The sequence below is a fragment of the Harmonia axyridis genome, chromosome 3 (genome assembly GCF_914767665.1).
Source record: "Harmonia axyridis chromosome 3, icHarAxyr1.1, whole genome shotgun sequence".
In the NCBI taxonomy this organism is placed as follows: Eukaryota; Metazoa; Arthropoda; class Insecta; order Coleoptera; family Coccinellidae; genus Harmonia; species Harmonia axyridis.
In genome coordinates this window covers 16,196,039-16,215,107 of record NC_059503.1, presented here as the reverse complement: position 1 = coordinate 16,215,107, position 19,069 = coordinate 16,196,039, and the positions used below count along the sequence as shown (strand labels likewise).

Here is a 19,069-nt window from a genome sequence, read left to right as displayed (position 1 = left end):
TAATTTTCTGTTTTTCAGTGTATGATAAGATTTATTTATAACAGGCCGATTGAAAAGACCCCTGTCTACCATAGTAAAACATATTTTTTTGGCAAAATTCGATTTTATTAATCAACATAGTTGCCTTTGAGGGCGATACAGCGATCATAGCGATCTTTTAACTTTTCGATACTATTTTTGTAGTACGATTTTTCTTTCGTTCAAAATAGGCCTCAGTTCCGGCGATTACTTCTTCATTGGCTCTAAATTTCTTTCCAGCGAGCATTCTTTTGAGGTCTGAGAACAGGAAAAAGTCGCTGGGGGCCAGATCTGGCGAATACGGTGCCATGCAATTTTGCCAGGTTGGTACTAACTAAAAATCATATGGATTCAATACTAGCACTGCCATCTGTGCATCAGACCGGGGACTTTTCAATTGGCCTAATATTCTGGTATTCGACCGATCGATGGAAAAATAAGTGAAGAAATGGTCGAATTCGCTCACCTGTTTGTTTCGAATACGTATTGAGGTCTTTTCATGACGAGCAGCCTCGGCAATATATGGATGAACACCCTTTTTACCCAGGGTGACATTTTGTGCGTTTGCGGGGAGCGGAAATGTACATTGAGGACGACTACTGTTACACATATACTGAAAAAAAATATCAATCAATTTTATATTCAAATCAAATTCATTTCACAGCATTCAGACCACTTTCCAATTCTGGAAAAAATACTTCCCTCAGTGGGACTTGCTCCGATGATCAACGGCGGGAGCATCGGACTAGTAATTCAGAGGTTGCGGGTTCGAGTCCCGCTCGGGAAGGTATTTTTTCCAGAATTGAAAAATTGTCTGAATGCCGTGGAATTAATTTGATATGTTATTAATATACAGACGTTTAACCATTGTTCATTTATGTTCAAAGTTCTCCTACGTACGTTCTTGAAGAATGTAGTAATAGTAGTTGAGTTTTTTGAGCGAGTTTCATTCGGGAATATTGAACGAAAATCAAACTAACGAATCAAAACAAGTCATTTTATTCATGCACTATAGGTTTGAAGATTAATTGATGGAAAAATAATCGATAATTTGTACAAGCTGATGACTTATTCAAGGAAATGGTCAGGCCATATTGTGGCTGAATACAATGTTGTTCATTCAGAGATCCGAATAGGTCGTTCATGAATAATTTGCTCGTATTCAGCTTTATTGATGTTACTGTTACGGAAGCTGAGCAATTACCCAAAATGACAAATACGTATAAACAGGTCATAGTGTTGACTTAATCCTTCATTGTTCACATTATCCGTAAGTGAACTTTTTCAATTAGTTGCTCATTTGCAATTTTCTTTGTATTAAAGCGAAAGAGAATTATTGAATGAAATCAACTTACTTTCAGTTAAATTCATGAAAACTTACCTAATCGAAACAAGTATCATAGCAAATATCAAGTATTTGCCAAGTAAGGGAACAACTAGAGACGTTGGAGGTATGATTTCCACAACCAACAGGAAGAACACATGGAGACTAATGAGGATTGAAATTGATAACGTTACCTGAAAATAATACAATTGTGATTAAATTCTATATAAAACAGAGTGTCCCAATAGAAGGGCACCACCCCCGGTATTTCTCATATTATGAGGATTTGGGAAATCTACTCAGATGCTTTCATTAATATTCCAAGGGAGACAGATTCTGCAATACCTTTGAGTCTCGAAAACACAATCCTCTATGAGGGTTTAATAGGTAACAGGAGTTGTATGACACATTCTTTTGAATGTCTTTCAATTTCCCTCACAGAAATAACCGACTTGAAGTTCTAATGTAATCACTTTGACAAGAAAACCAATTTTCTCTTCCAATCTTCTCATTTTATTTTGTAGAAAAAACTCAGAAATCATTCAAATTAACAGTTCAAATTGAACAGATAAAATAACAAAAATTTCATTGTTCACAAAAATACTAGAGAATCATTCAAAATACTGATCTCAGACATTAGAGTCGTACAATGCTGAAAAGGAAATTTGGAGAACTTCAAATGACTATTCTAATTCATGGGGTTTTAGGACCCTCTCAAAGATCTCGAAGAGAGTAATGTTTTCAAGACTCAAAGGTGTGACAGAATCAGCATACCTAAAAATGTCCATGAAGGTATCTGAGAAAATTTCGCAAAACATTATAATATGAGAAATACTGGGGTAGCTTCTTTCCATTGGGATACCCGGTATAAAGCCAACGATCAAATCTCATTTCTCACAGAATATATAGAAAATGGGATAACTAATAGTAGGTGGCCTTTCATCATTGATGTGAGATGATGCTGTGTGGATTAAACGTGAACTAAAGGTGAGAGAAAAGTCTCACTTAGTCAAAATTCGGCTGCAGTTTTCGATATACAAGTTGACTGAGAAGCAATTCATGTATGTTCGTGCTAATGACAACTAAGTGCGATGTCTTTATTTTCAAGCTTTACCGAATTGCCATTTCTCTGGACATCGTACGTTTGGAACAATTCATCAAATATTGCATAATGCCAGTTCATTGAGCAAACAGAACAACACCAATAACGGTGCCCATACCTGGAGCGAAAGATGAAATTTAGCTTGAATAGAAAATAATCTTAGATCATCTGTTTGGAGAAAAAGCATTAGGTGAAACTGCTTCATCTATACTATATTTAAAATAGATACCTATGTAATATGAGCCCTAAATTCATTATTCAATTGAGCACGTTTTGTCGTTTTAATCATTTCTCCTGATGTCTAGGCAGTGATACTGATGATACTACGTTCATACAAAGTAAAATTATAAACTTCAACAGTTCCTCCAATATTTGAGTTGCAAAAATCCGTACCATGAACTGACCCAAGCTACCCTTATAATAATGGCAGCCGAGTTGATCAAGCAATAACTATGGTCACGTAAAAGGGAGAGAATTCGTAAGAATCAAATAAATTCTTGATTTGAGGTTCAGTCAAATCCTGAAAGGAGCAGCTGAAATGAAAGATTCATTCTACCTGATAGTGAACAAGGCAGATGTACCTTTTATATATCGATACAGACTTTGTGTTGTTTTCATCAATATACTATTCGTAGGTAGCATAATAGTCGCATACGGACAGGAATAAGAATACATTTAAATTATTCCGAAATAATGAAGTCTGTGAATCTTGTTCATTCCTTACAATTGATGCAAATCCAGAGACTCAGTTTGTGTTTGATATCCAGCTCTTTGATAGGAGAGTACTGGTTGACCACTTTTTTTAGCTTTTCATTGACTCCAGTAAATTTTGTCCATTTTACTCTGATATCTCATACGGGATGTCTGGATCAGTTAGGAAATATTTTAATGGGAGATAGAGGAAACCTAAAGGACAACAAAAAAAACACTCTCTGAGAGTACCTCCTGAACGGAATCACCAATTCATCTGATATTTCAAATGAAGATAGGTCCCACTAAATTCAAGAATCCTTGCTTCTTGAATAGCCTTATAAGAAGAAATCGACTCCTAGATACTACATGGGTTTTTTTCGGGATATTAAGGTCTCTTTTATCTGCCATTGAAATGATTCCCATCTTATCCGGGACAACATGTAGGGTTCCTAATCTATTTCAATTTGGCTTTTCAAAACAATGTCTCCACAATGAAACCTCAGCATGTTTGGCATTATTTTCTGAATTAAGTAACGACATAACAAGTTTTCGAATGGGACTTTACCTTATTGATACAATACTACACCGAAATGTACGGGATGCCAATATCACGAATGGATTGGATGGTGTATATTACCAGAATGAAGCAATCCTCTTCGGCCGCATATGAAATGTCAATATCTATGGTTGGCGGCCTCAATTTGTATGTGGCCCGCATAATTTTGCACAGATGAGTTATTCAGTATGTTCGACATATTCGTACTGGGTCAGTCAGCCCAACCGTGAAAAATGTGCCTAACAACTTTGGAATGCAATGTCGCATAAGGGATAAGAGCCTTAGGATGTATCTTTCGGTACAAGATACTGAATTCAATAATTTTTTTTTCAGTTCCATTCGTGACTGAAATGTTGAGATGACATAAGGAGATTATTTAGGCACATGCTTTCGATTTGATATTCCAGTTTGGTTTTTCTCAAAGTCAGACACGTGTTCGTATTATAAAATTTGAATGAGTCATAAATAATGCTGAGAGTAATTTTAGAATAGTTTCAGTACGGCTCAATACTGAAATGAAGTATCACTGAAATAACGTAATACTAAAATAACGTATTACTGAAATAACGTGTCACTGAAATAACATGTTTTTCACGTGATATACATTTTTGGCAGTGAATGCTTTGATAATATGTTTCTTTTTCAGTTAAGCAATCGATTTCGGTTCTTCAAACCATCATCAGGCCAACTGAAAGTATTTAACAATCAATACAATATTGAACTCTGTAAGTCCTTTACAATGTTATATGGAGGTTAGTGTGTGCAATTGATTTATATCTACCATATATAGAAGTAGTTTATTCTCTGAATAAATTTTAACTAATTGATTGGATTAAATAATCAATTAACATAAAAAATTGTCAAATATTCAAATCATTCATCAGTTAAACTCAAATCAAAATGAGAATGGAAATGTCTGAAAATAAAAAACGGAATTGAAGGTCTATAGAGATTTATATTATCATATCAGGGAAAGGCAGGCGCGGATCCAGGCCCCACTTTTAAAGGGGGAACTTTCAGATACTCAAAATACTGAAAAATGTGGACCTCAGACTCTTCCGCCATTTTGGGACGTCATTCTTTTTGCCGTTCATATGCGTTTTCACAAAATGTATTGAAGGTGAAATTTTTGCTGATCTTGTAATTATTCGAGCCTTAGTTTGTCAAATTTAAGAGGTGCCCGGGCCATTTGGGATGGGGAAAGGGCTTCTATATTTGAAGTTTCTGTGTTATCGGCGGGTGTCTATAATTGATCATCTTCATTCTTCAAGTTCTCATATTGTTTAAGTAAATACCTTATGTTAACTTATTATAATAATTTCCTTCATGTAGGATCTCCAAATTGTCTGAATTTGTACTATGGTTTAATTCGTTCAGGAATTTCCACAGTGCAGACTTGGGCTGATTTTTTCAGTATTCAAATCATTAGAATCCTGCAGAATAATACAAAAATTCAAAATATAAAACTCCCTTCCCTGACATGACTATTGACATTCCTATACATCTCTTATTCCGTTTCTTTTTTTCATGCATTTCCAAGCTCCTTTCTTTTCGAGTTGAACTTCTGAATGATTTGGATATTCGAGAATTTTCTACGTTAATTAACAATTCCATCTAATCGAGTGGTTAAAAAACATCTCTGAATATCAACTTACATATAATAGGACATAAAAAGTTCAATATTTTATTGATTGTCAAATACTTTCAGCTGGCCTGATAATGGTTTGAAGAACCGAATGGCAAAGAATATAGAAATATAAAAAAAGTGTATTTTTTTTATTTATTTCTGTGTGGTACAAATGTGAAACAATCAATAGAGAAAGATCTCTAATATCACAGTGTCGTCGTATCTGTACATCAAAATGGTACAGATTTTTATCTGGACCTCAATTATTCGAAAATCTGGCTGGTGCAACAATAACGGTGTATAGATTGCACTACCGAGCTATGATTTTTGATTTTTCACAACCGGAAATATAAGATATTGCTATGGGAGAGTTTTCTTTCCAACAAGACGTGTCACAGAAGCAACGCATTTCACAATTTTGCAAAAAAAAAATCTGGCCATATTATTTCTCGAAGGCGTGATCACTATTGGCCACTGAGATCTTGTCATTTAACACCTTCAGACTTTTTCTTTGCGGCCACGTGAAAGATAAGGTCTAAGTCACTTAACTGAAAAAGAGACATATTATGAAAGCATTCATTACCAAAAATGAATCATTCCCTTTGAAAACCCCGTTATATCATTTTCCGATATTTATAACCAGTGAAATCCAATTCAATGAATTTCATAGAGTTTTTCTAAGCACCATCTCTCAAGAAATAACGACCACACGTGTACAACTCATTGGTAAAAACGGTGTAATAAAGATGTATCCCATCTATGATATAAACGACGCAAAGAAGTTCGTGGGCGCATCAAGAAGCAGAAATTGACCTATCATTCTCACGAACATCGGCCGCATTCGTGGTGAATTCGGAGCAGGGTCTATGGTCTATGAATGATTAATCGTAAAAGGATGCTTACCTTTTCCCCACTGTCGGAAGGAAGGTAGAACGTTAACACTGTCAGGAAGGAAATCCCCATGCATGGTATTATTATATTCACGGTATAAAATAGAGTTTTCCTCCTCATTGTTATATTGAAAGTTATATCTAGATATGGTTCATCACAGCACGTATAGAATTTTTCGTTTCTGCAAAAAAAAGGAGTGTTAGTTTGAAGTATAAAGCTGGAGTTTTGATATGTTTTATTTCGTGGTTTCATCTAGGGTTTTCTCATGTTTCTATAGAAGATTGAGCTGAAAAATAATCATCAACAGCAACAGATCTCTCGGTAAGACCTGGACATGGCAACGAATTTTTCTCATTTATACCAAGCTCCAAAAAATGCGGTAGATTTTGTATTGCGTCAAAATTTGTAGTTGCTCCATCGAAACTTATCCAAAATTAGAATAATAACTGGCTATTCGATTGTTTAGTTCAGTTCAAATACCTAGTGATTTTGATAAATTTCTGCTATTTCTAAATTAGTGATTCAATTCAGTCATGATCTTCAACAACATCTAAATACCAATCAGCTGCAAACTTGTTGTCGATGATCAAATAATACTCCAGGAAATGAAGGTTAAATTTTTGGGCATAGAGCTCCCTGGATATTGTGATTTAAGAAAGTTAGACAACAAACGAACAAAGCACAGAGAGTGGCTGATTGCTTGAATGACACAATATGGAAACATATATAAAGGCAAGAATTTATGAAGAGATTGTAAGATCTATCATGACATACATAGCAGAAACTTGGCGGGATAGAACAACAACCAGAAGGATCTTGGAGGTTGAAGAAATGAAGATCTTACGAAGAATCGCTGAAAAAACTTCACTAGACAGAGAACAAGGTGAAAACATGAGAAGATCATGTACAGTGGATAAAATCAACGATTGGGTATAAGGTAGAAAGAAGAAGTGGAATGAGCACATGAATCGATTGTACCAACAAAGAATGGTAAGAGTAGCACGTGATGAATTATACGAAAGAGATGGAGCAATAATCTCACTAGTAACTACTACAGGCAAGTTATGAAGAATACACCGGCACTTGTGCGTATAGGTATAATAGAGATGAAAGAAGAAGAAGTTTATTTGGAGAGATATGGTTATTTTTCGATTTTGAATCCATGAATCCATTGAACGTATGGCGGTTTGCTTTCGGTAAATTCAGTGTAAACGAATAACATTAAATATAAATTCTTCAAAATTTCTATTAACCTTTCCGAAAATTTCAATACCAAATTGATCAACAACGATTCATTTCCTTCTAATCAGTCCCAATTCAAATGGGGAAAAAGCAGGTAAAATCACCGAAATCCAAACAGCAAAATTGAACAAAAGAATTATTCAGAATACCAGAAACAAGTTCAGATGAGATCTGATTTCTACTTCATATTCCGTTGATTCAAATTTTATCTTCAAGATCCCAACGTCCTCGTTTTCATTAATGTTCCGAGGCTGACCATTGCCGAATTTCCATTCTTAAATATTCAAGGAGAGGTATTCCGTGCTGAACTTCTTTGTTTAGGGGGATAAAAGAAGCTCTTGAGGCAACCCAATAAGCGACTCGGCAGTATTGTTTGCAAGAGAAGCAATATACGTGTCCCACAAATAGACCAAAACGAAGGGTAAGTTTCAGTCAACAGCGCTCCTTTCGAACCTAGTGTAAAGTCAAGAAATGCGATTTTCATGAGAACCGCAGCGTGAAGAATGCAAGGATCCGGAGATCATTTGTTTCTGCAGAGATAAAAGGATAAGGCTTATTTACTTCCTCATCCTGAAAAATGAAGCCAGTTTCCGAACCACACAGGAGGCTTTCTTTCTGTTCTTCAATAAAAGTCTACAAGATCAAGCGAATTTGACGCCTTTATGGCGTGACAGACGCATTTACAATTTTACAGGTTGAATTGCTTCAACTCAAAATATGTCAATAACATTCCAGGCCTTGGTTCGTTAGTTTTTTCAATAACATATTTAGGACAGCCCGTTTAATATACTATCCTATTGATGGGTCACTTTTCAATTGTGTTTGAAGGATAAGATACAAAATCGAGTAACCCGCTTACGTGAAACACCTCGTATAATGAAACGTCAAATTTTGACTGACACAGGATCATTGAAAAGTTCGAATTTTCCTCCGCCGGAAGGAAAAGTGTTGCTATGCCAACGATGAATTACTTTTCCGTCAGGAGGTAGGCAAAGTGTTGCCTAACAATGATATCTATCATCTATTATACTTCATGTCTGTCAAAACTGATTTAGCATGACAATCGTAACTACGCAAATTTTCCATTGATATAAATCTTAATCAGAGTTGGATCTCCAGATTTTTATTAATTTCAAAACGTTTGAAATCTTCCACAGTCACTTCTTTCAATATCTTCCTCACTTCATTCGGAAGATAAACATAAGCTCGCTATTCCTTGCTCCTTTTGAAATAATATACTGTTTACCAATAAAATAAATGCCATCAAAAGGAAATTGGCTTTCGGTGAATTTGCTCGAATTTTTTATATGTGGTAGAACTTGTTTTGAGATTTTTCGTGCATATAGAGTATAAACATTTCAAGATTCTTGCAAAACTTTGTGTGAATATCGTAGCTAGAACCATAGAAATTCATGAATACCAAGAATCAAAATACGATATTCCAGTTGAAACAGATCTGACAGAGTTGAAATCTTGCCTTCATATAAGCTCGTATGAGCCTCACTGCGTTCGGCGGATAAACCAAGCTCGCCATGAAAAGTGACACTTCTCCCGTATAATTTGCCAATGAAATAAATGCCTGATTGCACCGCATCAAAGGAAAATTGGCTTTAGATTAATTTGCTCGAATACTCAATGTTGTAGAACTCGTGATCCTGATCAAATGTTCAATTCAACCGATTAGATCAATCAGAATAAAAAATTTCGAACGGCTATATTTACGGAACCCTTAGTCGAACTTTGTCCATTTGTCCATTTGTCAGGTTTTTCCGTTTGAAATTCATCGTTTGTACAGTAAGGCATTCTCGAATTTGAGGACGGATTAGTCATCAGTGAGTCAAATCTCATATTTTGAGACTTTTTCCGATGAAATGATTTAGTGATCATTTCGGAAAAGGAGTACTCAAAAAAAATTCACAATGCAAGCAGTCATCAACAAAGTGATGGAAATTAAGCAAGGTATAAACTAAAGATATAAATATATAAGTTGTTCAACTTACCTCACAGCAGGTACTTCAAGTATATCCCATTCGACTGACATATAAAACTCTGAAAGATCAACTCCAACTTCAACAATATTACTGCCAGCTTTCTCGTCCATATGTCTGAGATCAACCTTAGCAAAAGAGGTATTCCATTAGTGCAAAAGCTAAAACTAAGAACTGCTGAATTGTATGTTTCAACGAAATACAATCATTGAAATCGGACACAAGCAAATCCATCAAAATTATTAAATAGAGAATATTCGAAAATGCTCAGTCCTCAACAAAAATCTGAAATCGTTATTCCAATGATACAGCAATCATGGGCTTACACTGCTCACAGACTGTCCAATTTAATAAATATTTTTCTGTTTCATTATTTTCATGTAATTCAAATAATATTTTAAATGATTCATATTCTGGTAGGATGATATTAGTCGATTTTTTTCAGGGGCTATTTTTTGATGAAGAATCCTAGAGGTACTTTTCAACTAATGGGCTTTTTATAGCTAGTCTCAAAAGCAGAATCCATCCACAACTGTTATGAATTTGGTGAGAAGAGCATATATGGTACAAACAAAAATGACAGATTTCTCGAATCATTTAGAAAAAAACTCCCATAAACATGGGGCCGCAAGCGAATTATTTTCAAGATACAGTGTGTTGAAGTTTGATTTTTCTTATAGCATCTTCTCTTTACAAAGATATTTAACTCAAGTTTGGCATAGATATTTCAATTTGAAGTTTTCATGATGTGAGGTGCTTATTTTGAATGTAGATGATATTTTGCTGGAATAGTGCCCGCTTCTTTCCTTCAGAACAATTTTTTTAGGTGGACCAGTAGTAGTTTTGAAAAATGTAAATAATACCTTTGGTCTAGTACTAATTTTTTTGGTTTTTTTAAATTTTTTAGTTTAGTTTTTAGTAGTAGTTTATCTACTATAGATATCTTGAGAACGATGTGTTTGCGGGTCCTTGTTCATAGGGCTTTTTTTTTCGAAATTACTCAAGAAATATTTCATATTCCTGTATGTACTTACAAATATTGAATTCAATAAGATCGTTAGTTCGACAAATTGTGAATTGAATGTCATCGATTCAAAATAAAATGGATGTAAAAACGGGGGTAAATAATATATTTTCTTTTCAGATACGAAGTTGAACAGCCTCAGAATACTCCAGCCATCTGTTGCCCTCTTTCCACTCATTATGCTGCAGGACAATGTATTGTTTCCTGCTGATCTTTTATATAGGTGAGCTGAAGTAGGAGCAAGTTGGTTAATTAGATAGACGACAAACTCGAGGGTGGAAAACTAGAACAAAAGTTTTCGAAGTTGATGACATACTTGCTTAGGAATAATGAAATCAATAGTGAGGTTTTACCACGCAGACGGAAATAACTCTCACTACCTGATGTCTTTCACATCTCAATATGATTTACTCAAATATGAATATGAAATTATTGAGTTCACAGAGGATATAGCATTCTATTGAAACTGAAGTTGTAAATACTAATTACTCTCTATATCCATGCAAGCGTATGAATATTGAATGAGCCCGGTCAGCCGAAAAAATCATACATTTTCCCTAAATGTCCACTGGTGGCTTCTATGAGTGAATTTTCATGGAAAATCTAAAAATCCAATTTTGGTACCTCAAGTATAAAGTTTTATTGGCAGATTCAGTATGTTATTGGACGAGTGATAATAACGAAATTGTTTCGGAATATTCCCCAAAGTACCCTCAAGCTGATCCCTCCAAAAACTCCACCATAAACAATATTATTGTGCTTCAGCTTCAATTAACAAGATATCTCTTGACGTGATCTAAATCGAAATTTCTCTACTCGACCTAATTCACTGAACATTCGAAGCATTTTAGGTCTAGTGGAAATGCCAATAATAGTATTCATCTCACATATCTCTTCCGTCCTAACGAATTTCAGTGGTCCTTCATCAGGAATATAATTAGTTTGGAAGTTCATACCAAAAACTTCGGTCGCTGCTCCCAGCTACTCAGTTTGTAAATAATGGTAGCTCATTGCATGGAGATCTTAGTCTTCCGGCACTTCTCCATACATCTTGAGCCTTGTCGTACAAAAATTTAATCTCCGAGAGGATTTATTTAAGAAGGTGGAGTATACGAGAAGGGGAGCAGACGAATTTTGATAATGAGGTAAAATTAACACAATTTATGTTCTGAACATTCGGATGGTAATCATTCATTTCATTCGTTGTCTGAAAACTGAAGGTTTAATTGAATTTTTTCTCCCCGAAAACGCCCATTCTGAAAGAAAATACTGCACACCACGAGGGACATCAAGATTCGTCTTGATTTGTTTTTTTGCTCTGAATTTCTAGGGTAGGTTCATTCTTGAAACACTAATTGGATAAATAATTCTAAATTTCATAATTGCAAAATAATTATAACTTAATTCGATTTCAGCTTTGTTTTTTATATCAATTGCTTCCGAATAATATTTCGATTAAACCAGTCAAAATGAATTCACCAAAATTTTAATAAGATTATTTCTGCATTTCATTCAACTCTTTAGATATTCAAGGAAAGATGAAAATACTTCTTGCTGAACTTTTCCACTTCGATAATTCAAGAGATCTGAGGTTATTAAATATTTCAAAATTTTTAATACCTACTTCAGAAATAATCACTACTGCGGAGCGAAAAAAAAGTTACAATATACATGTGTTCCATTTGAATTATTATGGTTTTTAGTACTTTTTGACAGTGCCGGCACGAGTAATTTTGGCGACTTGAAGCAAATAATTTTTCGGCGTCCCTGCTGAAAAAGCATAACAACATGACCTCCATCATAACCACCCAAAAAAAAAAAACAGCACCTGCTCCGATGATAATACAGAACTTTCTTCTTCCGATGAAGAATCTTGCAATCGTGTGTAAAAAATTAAATTCTAGTAAATGAAAAATATTGCTTCAAAAACTAATTGGGATTACAAAAATTTTCCGCTAAAACAATAACTAGTTTTGAATGCAAAATCGTAGGAATTTTCCATGTGTTGAATGTGCAAATATCGGTTTCCAAATACCATTCGAAACCGAAGAAAGTGTTGTTTTTGGTCAGTGATTTTATCCCTTTTCAAATGAGGGCAATAGGGAATTCGGTTTATATTGGTTGGGCTGCCATTTGTTATTTATTATACTGGAGATTTTTATTGTAAGGAATGATGACAAACGCAGCAGAGCGAAACAACCTCATGTTGTTTTTGGAAAACAAGGATGAAATATTGAAAGGGGGCTGCAAACTGAGCCGAATTACCGCCCCTCAAATAAATAGAGACTCCTGAAGCAGTCGTTTCACTGTTTCATCCCTAACGTCAGCCCGGTTTTTTGTTATTAATGGCTACACCGCAGAGCTGAAAGTTTCCTATATCAATAGAGCAGTGGAAGTAGAAATTCCAAAAAATTGTACGTAATAGTCTAGGGTACCATTGACCGTGGTTTACCTTGTATAACAATTAAATTATGTTTGAATGTAAATTTATAATGTGCTGTTTCTAATTGATTACTGCACAATCAAATCTGATTGATATCATTTTAGTTCAATATGTTTCCTTTTTTGTGAATATTTTATGAACTGTATTATTTGTAATACCTAGAGGACGAGTATCATTCTACCTTGTGTCAATGTAATGGCCTAGCTGCTGAGACACGTTAAGTTAAATTGAAAAAAAAATTGATTAGGATTGAGAAAATTCATAGGTAATACAATTGTCGAGTTTCGCATTTGTTGTGTTCTACTTTTTTGATGAAAAACAAAGTGATTTTGATTGGTTTCCTGTTCCATTGATTGAAAAATTCGAAATGTATCCAAGTTTTACTATTGATCACTTAGAGAGAACGATACATTGCAGGCTTGTACGTTTAGGGAATGGAGTTAGGGTGTAATTGGTTAAAATCATCAAAAAAAATCCAATCAATCTGATTAACCGGATCTATCTCTATTCGGACTGTCCAATAAAAGCATCAATGTCTTTCTCGAGAGCGTTCAGTTGTGAAAGTAAACTATGGACCATTCTGAAGTGGACCAAATATCCGAATTGTTTTTCGCTAACTTTCAATGAGTCCCCTTTCGAATATTGACGACGAAATTGTCCTGCGAATCGACGTGAAATTGGAATAGAAAATTTCAATATCGCGCCCTCGTAGAAGAATTGATCAGGAACTGGCCGTATCCCGAAAAGTAATTAAATTTTTTGCAGCTGCTCTTCGTGGTTCGTTTCTATATTGACTCAGCAGACAACTCCGTGATGTGCGCTTTTCCATGTCTGAATAGAATATATGGAGATAACACAACTGATTTCTGATATTCCAAAATTGACTGTTTGATGAAAAGAAGGAATCGTTTTTAATTTGTGGAAAATACTTGCTCGAAAAAAAATTGGTTTATTTCATTATTTCAGCATTCAGCCAATTTTGATGAACTGACATTTTTTTGTCGAGATGAAACTTATTATGTCTTCATTTCTATAAAGAACAACACCTTATTTACCAAGTTTGTCTATCTTGGATTGCCAACACTGGTTATAGTCTATTCTGTACTCCTTTATGAATCAGTGACTCTATGCATTTGTTTTATTTTTTTTTGCAAGTTTTACCGCTTACATACATATGTTTGTTCTATCTATTTAATAGCTACAGATCGTTTAAAATTTAGAAGGCTTTCAATATTTTCTACCTTGATATCAGGCATTCATTCAAAATTCAAGTCTTGATTTTATTGATATGAAATCATCATAATCTGGAGACTGCTACAAATCGTCAAATAATGACAATAGGCGAAATAAATGGTTCATCAATATCTTCAGACGAACGGTATTTTTGATGAAAATTTGAATCCACTTCTTGTCATTATATAGAATTATATCTTAATGAATGTATTATAAACCCAAAGTTGCAAATTCTTATTATTAAGGAACTATTAAGGTACCTATATTCAATTATTCAGATATCATATGAAATAATTTTTTTCCATATTTTAATCATATTTGATATCTGCTTGAGGAAACATTATGCAAAGGGAATTTTTTGAATTTGTTCATCCCAAATAGACTGGGAACATTGATTTTAATTCCCAGAAAATGAAAATTACATCATACGACAATGAGCTATTACAATATTGTGGAGTAAAATTAATTTCCATCAAGTCAGGACCAAATACGTTAAAACAAAAGTTGATTTTTGTATAGAATTATGAAAAATAAAATCCGGCGCTCATATAAATGAGAGCAAAATGTTGAAGGAAAACTTTCTCATAGAAAAAATAATTTCTTTTTGCTTCCGATCTAAAAAACAAATGAAATAAACATACGCATAAATGAAGAAAATAATGTTGGGTAGAAAGTTATTTAAATTCAATCGGTAGATTTGAAATATGTCAGCGATAATATAACAAAGTTCTCTGAATAAAATGATTTGATCTGATGTAATATAATTCGAAACTATAATCTCCAGGTTAACGCATTATTTTGTCAATCGTCATTATTATACGTTTACATCTGTCGCATTGTGACTGTAGGTACATACCCTGAAAAATATGATTCAAATTTTAGTCTCGATTTTCTTATATAGGTAGGTTAAAAAAAATTTCATTGCTTTTCGGTTGATGATTTTCTTTATGCAGTCCATTCTGAATCTTGCTGTAGGATTTTCTATCTCTCCTGAGAATTACATCAACTGTACAAGTTCTTCCTTTCTGGTTCTGAACTTAATTGAAAAGTTGAATTTCGAATCAAATATTCAAGTCTCATTCGCATTATATCACCATGAAGCCAGCAGTATGCCTTAATCGATTGTGAATGTACGGGACAATTGATTTTAATAGAAATGCCATATCTGAACATCGAAACCCGGCGATTCCCTCATTGCATCTGAATACCGAATTATATTTTTAATACCTTGTTGAAACTGCAATCCCTGCTTATTGCTTGAATTGAAAAAATTAGTTCACTTTCAGTATTGTTCACAGTTGAATGTATAGATAAATAGCAATGAAACAACAAACATAAAAACACATAAAATTGGATATGTACATGGATAAATGAAGTGTCAAAACCTACCTTATTTGATTCCTTGAAAAATCTGAATAATACCTGATTCTTTTCTGATATTGTATGTCTGAATGAAGTGTCAATGTAATTATGAGTATTTACAGAATCAAGATGTGTAGTGATGTGAAAAATGAATGAAAAAATTTCAAAAAAGAATCCATTATTATTTCGATTTCAACTCAGGATTCATCTCATTCTTGAAATGAATCTCGCACATCACATCAAAAAATCATTATTCAAAAAATCTATACACCAAAAAAACCATCTAAAAAAAGCTGAAATTTGGCGACAACACTCCGCAAAAATACAACAGCATATATTCAGAATATCTAAACCAATGCAGAACAAATCTGTTTTTTTCCATTTATGTACAAGGAATATTTGAAGGTTTCCATTTTTTTTTCAGTAACCATTTGGCTCATGCTTCAAGCAAACTAAGCTCCACATCTATCACATCTTTTGAATATCTATTAACACGAACTCCTAAATGGAAAAGGTATAAAATCAGCGGTGCTTCAAAAATTAATACACCACAGTTTGATGAATTGATTGATTAGTTCATACGCCAATTCTTTATAGCAACTAAAAAAATTTTATTCATAAGTTTCCAACTTTATTTCCACATTATAAAATATTTAAAAATCTAAGCAAATAAAAAATGCTATTTTTCTACAGAATATATTTATTTTATACCCCCCATTCGATATTTGACAACACTGCTAATTTCAGACAAATATATTCTATTAGTCCGACCAACTGCAACCATAGAAAGAAATGAAGATGAAAATAATCACATATTATGATAATCAGGACTGTTCTTGAAGATTTTGAACAGTCAATCTTTTTTCAAATAAAAGTTATTTGTATTTCGGTCACAGTTGAGGTCGGTGTAAAATAATTCCGAATGATAATTCTAAGAATGAAATTTCAGCTCATTCCCCAGAACCCTATTGAAGAATTCCCGAAACTTTTTTCCATAATTCAATGTCAGAAAGGCTGATTTTGACGTGAAATGAACACGTCGGTTTTATCTTCACACCCAAATTGAAAGGAAAACGAATAAAAATACTCTGAGAGAAAGGACCTTCTTAAGATGAGTTCTCTCGCTTTTTCCCGCCCCTGAAAGATTACTCGAGAGCAACAAATAAAATATTCTTGGGAAGTAGTAGATAATGAAGGAAGCCATTGAGTCATGAAATCGTTTTCGTCGAAAGAATCCCACGTTCCTTTCGATAGTTCACTCTAGTATGAAAATTTCAAATTGCATCCATTAATTTTCAGTATCTATAGAAAAACCTGATTCTTTTTTATTTAGCTAATGAACGTTTCTCTCCTTTCAATCAATATTCTTTTTCGTGAAACTGGATTTTTTATTTCGCTAAAATTTCAAAGAATAATCGGAGAAGATGAATCGTTTTCGAACTTTGGAAGCTATAGCTACTGGAAATGTGTTCATACTGAACGAAAATAATATAATTCATGCTCAATTTTTTTAAGATATAGCTTCAAGTTTTTTGGAACCACGAAGAATAGGAATGCATAACTAAGATATATATTTCCCTTTGAAACAAGATACATTGAACTCTGCACTTCTATACACGCTCTACTACAATGTACAACTACAAAATAATATGTGTAGGTATTTTTAGATTTTAATGTTATATCTTCAAAAATTACAAAACAAACGCAATCGTATCAATTTTTTTCCTATGTTTTGAAGCAGAAAAAATTTGAAAAATCTTTATCCATTGTTTGGAGACCTTAACTAAAGTCTTCATTCAACAGAAAGGTTCGGTAAAATAGCTCAATCGATGATAAAATCCACTAAGCTCTCCACTAAAAAAAATTACTCAAATGAAGAATATTTACTTCCTAATGTAGAATGAATAATCAAACTCATTTTTCGCTAAAAACTATTTGTTCAGTAGTTTCTCTAGTGGATATACGAAAGATAAAATAAAATGGTGCAAATCAAAATGTATAATATATGAATGGTCATTTTTTGTATGAAATGATATTGAATATTTCTGCATGAACAACACTGAAAGTGTGTCTGTTGTTTTGTATAAAGTAAAAATTTTATACCTTTCCCAAATGTCAACAGAATATGTACAATATGCTTCGTTCTATATGCCAATCTTACATCTCAGTAAACGTCATAAAATGAAGGATGTGAAATAACTTCATTTTATGCATGAGTTAATTTGATCATTGATGAAATTTCAGGCTAAAATGATAAAAATTGTATGCAATATTCGGTATTATTACGTTTTCAAGGATACTCTTGGTGATCAAAAGATAATTTTCAAGAAAAGGAGCATACTTCTTTGAAAAGTATGTTATTTTTCATGGAAATATTTCGAAAGATATTTTGCTTGTCAATGTCGTAAAGTCTGCAGCATGAGTACTCTTGTGTATTCTGAAAGATTAGTGGAGGGATGCAAAATATCAGTGTCCAATTTCGATTTCTTTTTGTATCCACTATTCAAATCATCTCTGCTATATAAAATAGCAACCTTCTATTTGTGATACATCATTAAAGAGCTCACAAAAAAACATCCACAATGATAAAAAGAAAACTTGGAGAAATGGAAGTATTCGCAGTTATTTCAATGAAAATTCAAAAGTAATACCAAGCATGAATTAATTTGTGGCTCCCTCCAAATTTCATACTGAATATAACGAATATTGGATTCATCAATGTGTAATGGAAGATATATACATTTCCATTTAGCTTTTGATTAGGTCTCTCCATATGTAGGGGATATGTGGAATATATCTCTCAGTGGCGTAGCGAGAATTGAGGCGTTCATCTCATCACTGATATGTATTGCTCACCGTAATGACGATTTTAACACCATTCACATAATTTTGCTTTAAATTATTATATCAAAAATGAAATAGTTAACAATGAAATGAGCCATATTTTTCAACAATCTTTTTTCCTATTATCCAAAATGAGGTTGTTTTGTGAACAAAACGGTTGCCAAAAATTGAGGTCACTTATTCATTTGGAAACAGAAGAGAGAAGTCTTTCACTTTGAATATAAATAGGGTGTAGCCAAAATAAAATTAATATTTGTTTCGCATTTCTAATGAAGTGTTGAGAGATGGTACCGATGAAACTCCCCAACAACAATGTTGGAATTGTTTTTTCATCAAAAGATAAGGGGACATTCGGTGCAGATTTATTAATATGGTTTTCCAATTGGTAATATAGCGGATATTAAACACATAGTTTAATTCGATTGAAAAAAAGTGTGTTATACTATAAACTCTGCATTTTATCACGAAAACACAGAGATTGAAATTTTGTTCCATAATTGAATTAATTTTCATACTAGGTGTAAAGTTTTGAAACAATAGGGAGCGCCCTGAAACAAATCAATCACTGACTGAAAAATCCTTCAGCACGTTTCAGTAAGATACCATCGTTTATAAAAGTTACAAATACCATTTGACGAGCATCTGGAGATTAACACTCCCAAATATCCTAACAGGCAATGAACAATGAAATCAGTTCAAAATGTTCCCCGATCGCTACGCCA

At 33.6% G+C, this 19,069-nt stretch overlaps 1 protein-coding gene across 3 annotated transcripts in view; it reads right to left on the bottom strand.

Moving 5' to 3' along the window:
- Nucleotides 1–19,069, bottom strand: part of LOC123677065 (acetylcholine receptor subunit alpha-like) — a 203,548-nt gene that overhangs the window by 16,243 nt on the left and 168,236 nt on the right. For all 3 annotated transcript variants that reach the window (XM_045613507.1, XM_045613506.1, XM_045613505.1), the window contains exons 5-8: nucleotides 9,454–9,569; nucleotides 6,224–6,392; nucleotides 1,400–1,536; nucleotides 485–631 (exon numbers count right to left, since the gene is read on the bottom strand). In XM_045613507.1, coding sequence (XP_045469463.1) covers nucleotides 485–631; nucleotides 1,400–1,536; nucleotides 6,224–6,392; nucleotides 9,454–9,569 — 569 coding nt within the window. The remainder of the gene's footprint in view (nucleotides 1–484; nucleotides 632–1,399; nucleotides 1,537–6,223; nucleotides 6,393–9,453; nucleotides 9,570–19,069) is intronic.